This window comes from Alexandromys fortis, unplaced genomic scaffold, assembly GCF_014885135.2.
Source record: "Alexandromys fortis isolate MF-2015 unplaced genomic scaffold, M_Fortis_MF-2015_v1.1 scaffold_59, whole genome shotgun sequence".
NCBI lineage: Eukaryota > Metazoa > Chordata > Mammalia > Rodentia > Cricetidae > Alexandromys > Alexandromys fortis.
Genome location: NW_026067943.1, coordinates 4,355,857 through 4,364,349, shown reverse-complemented (window position 1 = coordinate 4,364,349; position 8,493 = coordinate 4,355,857). Strand labels below are relative to the sequence as shown.

At 45.8% G+C, this 8,493-nt stretch overlaps 1 protein-coding gene across 3 annotated transcripts in view; it reads right to left on the bottom strand.

Annotated features, from left to right (window-relative positions):
- Atg7 (autophagy related 7) overlaps nt 1–8,493 on the bottom strand; it is a 211,666-nt gene that overhangs the window by 150,154 nt on the left and 53,019 nt on the right. For all 3 annotated transcript variants that reach the window (XM_050148302.1, XM_050148303.1, XM_050148304.1), the window contains 3 exons: nt 8,316–8,404; nt 6,315–6,436; nt 1,118–1,208 (listed from right to left, as the gene is read on the bottom strand). In XM_050148302.1, the coding sequence (XP_050004259.1) occupies nt 1,118–1,208; nt 6,315–6,436; nt 8,316–8,404 (302 nt within the window). The remainder of the gene's footprint in view (nt 1–1,117; nt 1,209–6,314; nt 6,437–8,315; nt 8,405–8,493) is intronic.

Sequence of the window (8,493 nt, the reverse complement as noted above, 5' to 3'; positions counted from 1 at the left end):
GGGAGCGATGTGTGCCAGGAGGGGGAGGGAAATGGGAAACGGGGAGGAGGCAGAAAAAAAATAATAAAATAAAATTTATTCTCAAAAAAAGAACTAGTTCCAGGACAGGCTCCAAAACCACAGAGAAACCCTGTCTCGAAAAACCAATATATTAAAAAAAAGATGCACGAAGTGGAAGACACAAAGAATAAACCAAAAGAAAGTTTTTAAAAAATGGAGAGACTGGAATAGCCAAAGTGGCTGGATTATATAGAAGGGCAGCCCAGCCCCTTGGATGGAGAGTTCAGGGTAGGGAGTGGGATATGCCAGCTATAGGCCTTAACAGATAGGGACTGAGGGATGCTGGGCGAACCTGGTGGCCAGGTGTGCTTTGATATGCTAATGGACACTTTCAGCCACTTGACCCAGGCTTGAGATCTACACATTCACATGTGCTCCAGTCTAACTTCTAACAGACAGACATGATCTATGGGAGGAAGTGAGGTGGAAATAATTAGGCAACCAGCATCAGAGTGAAAAGAAGATGAAGCTCGCGGGTAACAGAGAGGAGGAAGGTTACACACAGAAAGCATGCCATGTCTTCTATGATGGCTGGGATGGCTTCTTACAGCAGGGTGAAAGGGGAAGTCAGAGCAGTCCTGAGCTGCTGTGTGGGGTTAAAAGAATGGCTCTCCCAAGTACTGGAGACTCTCCCAGATCTAAAGGGCAGGTGGATGCTCAGCCTTGGGAGTGATGTGGCTTCCCCACAAATGCAATGTCCTTTATAAGATCCTCCAGGGATGGCAAGTGGGACAGAGGTCTACAGCCATGAACAAAGGACTAGAAAAGGATGCAGAGGCAGGTGGATCTCTGTGAGTTCCAGGTCTGCCAGGGCTGCCTAGTGAGGCTCTCTAAACAATAACAGCCATAAAAACTAGAAAAGCCGATGGCAAGGTCCAGGTGTCTGAGCACCTGCACTGGAAACGAGTGGAGAAGCCTTGGGATGCCTGTCACGCTAATCCTCAAGACAACGTAGACCAGCAGTGGCTGGCTCACTATCAGCACCAGCATCCCTGAACCACACAGCATAGCATCAGCCACACACCCACTGGAGACAAGGGTGCCCAGTCATGTCTACCTTTTGGGGTCCATGCATCCGCTGAGGTTCACCATCCTTGGTCCCATGCCTCCTTTCTGGTTCTTCTCCCAGCCAACTGCTTTCGGACAATCTTAAGGTAAATAAGACATAAAGTTTACTAAAAGGGGAGATAAGAACAAACCTGAACTTGTGTCTTCACACCTGTGTGGCAAGCAGACTGAGCCCTCTCACCCCAGCTGCCTCTCCTTCCCCCAGTGTGGCCTTTTCCTTCTCCTTTTCACTTTGCTGCCCTCTTTTTTTAAAAATTATTTCTATTTTATGGGTATGAGTGTTTTGTCTATGTTACCACATGTATACAGTATTTTCATAGGCCAGAAGAGGGCATCAGAGCCCCTAAAACTGGAGTTACAGACAGTTTTGAGCCACTATATGGGTGCTGGAAACTGGGCCTCTACAAGAGCAGCAAGTGCTCTTAACTGCTGAGCCATTTCTCCAATCCTACCGTCTTCTTTTAACTCCTTTTATAGGAGCTCCTGATCCCTATATCTAGTCCCAGAATTTCCAGTTTATCTTATTCTGGGCTACAGAGACTGAGGTGGTGGTTCCACACGTGTAGATCTGTCACTCTGTGGAGTCATCTTTTACATCCTGTAGTCACCAAACACCCCTCAGGGTCACAAGACCTCCCACAATGCCTGCTGTTATTGTGGGACCTCTGTCCTCTCCTTTTCTCAAAGACTTGCTTCTAGTCAGAATAAACCTTCAGCTCCTGAACAGAGAACTCAACCTTAGGTTATGTTTCAGTATCACTTCCAAAGTCTGCTTTAAGTAAGGCTCTGGGGCTGGGGCTGGGGCTGATCTGGGCTGGGGCTGAGGCTGGGGCTGGGCTGGGTTGGGGCTGAGGCTGGGGCTGGGGCTGGGGCTGAAGCTGAGGCTGAGGCTGGGGCTGAGCTGGGGCTGGAGCTGGAGCTGAGGCTGGGGCTGGGGCTGAAGCTGAGGCTGGGGCTGGGGCTGGGCTGAGGCTGGGGCTGAGCTGGGGCTGAAGCTGAAGCTGGGGCTGGGGCTGGGGCTGGAGCTGGGGCTGGGGCTACAGCTTGGTAGTAGAGCAATACTCAGTGTGAGAAAACTGCAATAATGCAGCTGGGTCCCATTATCAGTTACATACACACTCATATACACTTACATACACACACATACACACCTAACTGACATGCTAAAACACATGCACAGACTTTAACACAAGATACACAGTACACTCACATACACACATGCACATTCACACTCAAACTCCTGCACACCCAAACACTTACCTATCTATACTAATATACACTTACCTTACTATACTAATATACACTGACAAAAGTCACTCTGACAATATACATATGTGTACACATAGACACACGTGCTCACTCAAATATATATATTCACTCACATACTCAGAAACCCACACAATCACGAATACACTGGCATATAGGTATACACACACATTCACCTACATACACTCACAAAGATTAAACCAACACACACATGCAATACTCAAAGATACACAGTCTAATACATGCTAATTCACACTCATATTAATGCATGTATCCATACTAACAGGGAAATGTGCACTTAGTCACATATGCACTCACAAGCTTGCATACCAAGTTACATACATAGGCTCACACTCTCTCAGACTGAGACAGACCTCCCCCCAACAGATATCCATGTCAACTCATACAGATATATAGGCTCACAAATGCATGCTCACATACAGTCATATTCACATATATTCACACATGGTATATATTCACACACACATACACACACACACACATCCATGCAAATAGACTTAAAGGCCCTTAGATGTGCACATATAGGCACACAAATTTTCAAACTCACACACATATTCATATGTGCATGTCTATACATGCTCACAGACAAGTACCAACTCATATAACCCTGTTGTGGAATATTAGTTGAAGATGTGTTGCATTTGTTTAGGCTGTGGAATATTTGTTTATTGAAGCATTCTTTTACATTTCATTTGTTTAACTCTGAAGTTAAACACCTGATTGGTCTAAGAAAGAGCTGAACAGCCAATAGTGAGGCAGGAGAAAGGACAGGTGAGGCAGAGAGAATAAATAGAAGGAGAAATCTGGGAAGAGAGATCATGGAGAGAAAGGAGAAGGGGAGGAGGACATCAGGGGCAGCCACCCAGCTACACACGAAGCCACAGAGTAAGAAAAGTATATAGAATAGAGAAAGATTAAAAACCCAGAGGCAAAAGGTAGACAGGATAATTTAAGAAAAGCTTGCTAGAAACAGGCCAAGCTAAGGCCGAGCATCTATAAGTAATAATAAGCCTGTGTGATTATTTGGAAGCTGAGTGGTGGGTGCCCAAACACCAAAAAGTAAAACCAACAACAAAACACAACTACACACCCTTCACATGCGTGCACACCCATAAACACTCCAAACCACACATATAAAATACTCATATACACAGACACATGTGTGCATACAGTCATGTAAACCCTCATGAACACACATGCTTGCATACCCACGCATGCACACATTAACACTCACATGCTCACTTTTAAAAACATACTCAAGCACCCTCACAAAACACACATACCTCATGCACACACTCTCAAACTCATGCACATGCTAACACTAATGCTCAGATGAAGGTGTCAGGACTCCTTCACTAGGGACAAAAAGCTTCGGAGCTCGTGACTCAGTTTCTATTGTGAATTCATTATTCTAAAGTATTCTTTATATTTTTAAAACGCTTTCAGATATCACAGGCATGACACAAGTCACGGTCTCCCCTTTATACAAATGACACCTAAGACAGCTGGATGTTACCAATTAAAATATCTACATACACAAATACACAAGCCTCCCCTTCCCTTCTCTCCATTCATCTATCTATCTATCTATCTATCTATCTATCTATCTATCTATCTATCTGCAGGAATTCATGTTGCCTTAAACTCATGTAGTCTTGAACTCATGGCTAACCTTGAGCTCATGATTCTCCCACCTCCACTTCCCTTGTTCTGGGATTACAGGTATGTGCTACCATGCTTGGTTAGCTACAGTCATTACTAAGAAAATTAGATGCATTGTAAACTTATTAATAATGACAAGTACTACATATAAAGATTAGCAATCTACACATCTGCTTCTATATAAGTCATCCTCATAACACACAGTCCAAGTGAAGGAAGAACATGCTGGGAATGAGAGGGTGATTGCTCACAGCTGGGAAGCAGGCAGAGCACAGGAGCAGGAGAAGCTGGGATTGCGACCCATCCCAACAGTGGCCACACCTGCTTTGGCCAGTGTCCAGTGCAGCTTTCTGCCTACTACGGAGGCTTTGTCACTTCTCACATCACTGCTGTTCCAGCTGTGGGATGCCTTGGAGAGCCAAGTGTCACTTGATGATGTGGGAGTTCTGGCAAATGACAGGCAGCTGACTGGCCCGCTCTGGAAACACCAGAGTGTACTTACACAAATTTAGTGGTCATGAGATCCCTAGGCAACAGACTCTTAAGGGACCACCGTGCTACGTGGTATGATGTTGTTATGCCACACATGGCTACACTGAAGAGTGTGGCTATGGAAACGCCTTGGGCTCACATCATGATGCTAAGTAGGTCTTCACAACGTTTATTATAGAGCTTTATTTGCGGCTAAGTGGAAACACTTAATTTACATGTAAAGCAGAAGGAAAGCTCCCCTTCTAAGACGAGTAACCACTCTTCATCATGGAGTATGAAGAAGATGGAGGTGGAGGGGTCTTTATCAGTTGGAAATGAACGGCAGGCTTGGGACTGAAAAGCATGAGCCACACCAGAGAGGGGAGCAGAGTGGCTCAGTGCCGACACAGGAAGACAGCTGTCCCCACGGAATAAAATTAGGAGCATAGGAAAGGGGTCTGGTGGCTACATCTTCTTGGCTTCACTTTTTATTGACTCTCCACATAACTCTTATCTTTGAGTTGCAACTTTATAAAGGGAACTTATGCATCGCAAGGGAGCATGCCATGGAAGCTATTTCAGGATGCACCAGAAGAGGGCGCCAAAACACGCTAATCAGAAAGCCTCAGCTTCTTCCCTGAACCATGCAGAGGATTCTCTGGTCACCTCTCCTGTTGTATTTAAAATCTCCAGGCTGCAGTAACGAGTCAACAAGAGACAGGGCAATCTTGAGTCCTTCTGACTTGAGCACTGTGGAGGAGATGAGGCATCCCACCCCCAATGCACACACTAAGGCACACCCGTGCACTGAAGAAAACTATGCAGTCTGCATGGAGCTGCTATGTAGATGCACATCACATGGATGTAGAGGATTCATCGGGAAAGAACCATGTACAGAGATAGTGGGAAGGTAAGCTTAAAAGAGCCTGAGTGGGCAGCGCCAGGCTGGACGCCAACTACTCGGCTTTCCCACGGGACACACACTTTACACACAGTACTCGTGATGCGGGCATTTCCCTAACCACTCACACTTGGGCATGAATTCTACCATAAATGTATACACACTGCATGTGTGTACATACACTTTGTATAAATTTGCTCACAGACACATCTAGCACTGTTTGTAAAATGCCTCCCAGACTGTTTCCTGGTCTATAAAACATGGATAAACGCTAACGCCTGCCGTGCAGGGTGAGAGAAGATATTAGGAGGAGAAACGTGCCTTCGCTGACCTGTACTCTGTATGGAGAACGGGGTCACACACACCTTCAAGTACTCAATGAATAAACACGTTAATCAATCAACAACATCACCCTTCCTCAAGGAAGAGGCATGAATGAAGATTTCATGTTGATCAAAAACTAAACAAATAGGGCTGGAGAGATGGCTCAGTGGTTAAGAGCATTGCCTGCTCTTCCAAAGGTCCTGAGTTCAATTCCCAGCAACCACATGGTGGCTCACAACCATCTGTAAAAGAGGTCTGGCTCCCTCTTCTGGCCTTCAGGCATACAGACAGAATATTGTATACATAATAAATTAATAAATAAATATTCAAAAAAACTAAACAAATAAAAATAAAGCTGGGGAAACACCTCCCAGCCTGGAGAACTCCGCTGGAGAAGCCGCCAGAGGACCGAGCCTCTGTTGCAGGTGGAGCTCACACTGCCTGCGAGGTGGGAGCTGCACCTTCTCGCCTGCCATTGTGACGCTGGACGCTGGGTCTCTCGACACTCGTCATTATACACGGGTGAAGACTTGCCAATTACCTGGGCTAAACGCCATTTCTGGAAGTTTCACCTCGAAGATGATGCTGTGTGCCACTCCTCTTGCCCCCTGCATGGTGCGGTCTCGAAAGCAGAGGACTTCAACCGACTGGAAACTGCTGCTCCTGTTGCCCGCACCGGGTATGTGTTTGTTTCATTTGATTAAGAAAGGGGAAGAAAAAGAGTTGGCGTAAGTCTTTCCAGGCCACTTGTGGAGAATTCAGAGCATACAATCACTCCTGCCTGACCTCTTTAACCTCGGAGAGATTTTGAGCACATCCGTGCAGGCACCCTCTGTCTGTGCATTTAGAGTCTGGCTTCCAATTAAGCTGGGATTTTTCCCCCCAGGTGAACTTTCCCATAGCAATCACACAGCAGACAGATAATTCTGACAAAGGAAGCTTTTAAATCAGGGTGGGGATGCTCCCAAGACTTTAACATGGGACTTCTAACGTCCTTTGCCAGCAGACAGGAGACCCACTCACAGCAAACATGCCGGGACTGGCTGGGTGCACGCATAACAAGTCTCTCTTGGGTTCATCAATATTTGTCTATCTTCCTATTTTGGACTAAACATTTTTACTTAAGTAAAGCAAGCACAAAGAAAATCACACACTCCCTCTAATCTTGACACCTATCTGGACCATCCCCTCCTAGGTTCCCACAATGGCTTTGCCTGTTTTGACTTACATAAATGGAATCATGACAATGTATCCTTTCAGGCTAGCTACTTCACTCAACATTGTGTTTGAAAAACCATCTGTAGCTAGTTGTGCACACCTTTAATTCTAGCACTCAGGAGGCAAAGACAGGCAGATCTGTGAGTTCCAGGTCAACCAGAGCCACACAGTAAGACTCTGTCTTTTTTAAAAAAGGCAAAAATGTGGTGCATATACATACATGGGCAAAACACTCAATACACATGAAATAAAAATAAGCCTAAAAGAAAGAAAGAAAGAAAAGCCGTGCATGAAGATATGCTTAGCTAGGACACCTGCTATGATGAGCCTCCTATGTCTCTGTCATCATTCGGAATGGAAGGGCATGAGGCTGGGGCCAATAATCTCAGTGCTGCTATATACTGTGTGTGTGTGTGTGTTTGCATCCAGCCTGTACCACAGTGAACAATAAGCTCAGAATGCTGTGTGTGTGTCTGTGTGTGTGTGCTTGCATCCAGCCTCTACCACAGTGAACAATAAGCTCAGAATGCTATGTGTGTGTGTGTCTCTGTGTGTGTGTGTATGTGTGTGTGCTTGCATCCAGCCTGTACCACAGTGAATAAGCTCAGAATGCTGTGTGTGTGTGTCTGTGTGTCTGTGTGTGTGTGCTTGCATCCAGCCTGTACCACAGTGAACAATAAGCTCAGAATGCTATGTGTGTGTGTGTCTGTGTGTGTGTATGTGTGTGTGTGCTTGCATCCAGCCTGTACCACTGTGGACAACACGCTCAGAAAGCCATCACAGAGCCATGGGTGTCACAACATCTTTTGTGAATTTTGCTGCCTCCCATTTCAACTATTCCTGGCATGGTCACTTTCCTTAGGTGATTTCGGTGGGGCTGGGGCCGCTGACTTCTTACAGGTTTATTTCCTGATACCTGATTATGCTGAGTGTCTTAATCAAGTGTAAGCAGGCTCTTCCCAATACTCCTTTCTATTATTTTAGGATTAGAGAATTTTTTTAAAGATGGGAGATGGAAGCAATAGGAAATTCCTGTCTAAAAGCAGGAAGGGGGGCTGGAGAATGTCGGTGTCTTTGCCTCTGGCTATGACCTCACCATGGTCTAAGTGTCTAAAGTGTAGTGCAGGCTGGTGCCAGGGCCGGGACTCCCTAGCAGACATGCTTAAGAGAACTAGGGGTAGAAACTGGACCACAATTTAATTGTTTTCTAGTTTCCATGCCAGGAATGAAATCAACACACTTCAGGAAAGATGCTGACATGAGCAGAGCCGCCGTGGGAAACACACAGATGAAGACACACAGACATGGACACACATGTAAATACCATCTATGGGCTGCCAGGACCAAAAAATTCCTCAAAGGCCATCCAGGGTACTGGGCTAGGTTACAGGGATCGTATACACCAACTGTTATCTGTGAACAGAAAACACTTGCTGAGAGCCACACAGGGTCAGTCTGACAGTACCACACACAGCTAACCCTCCACAGAAAGTAGACACGTG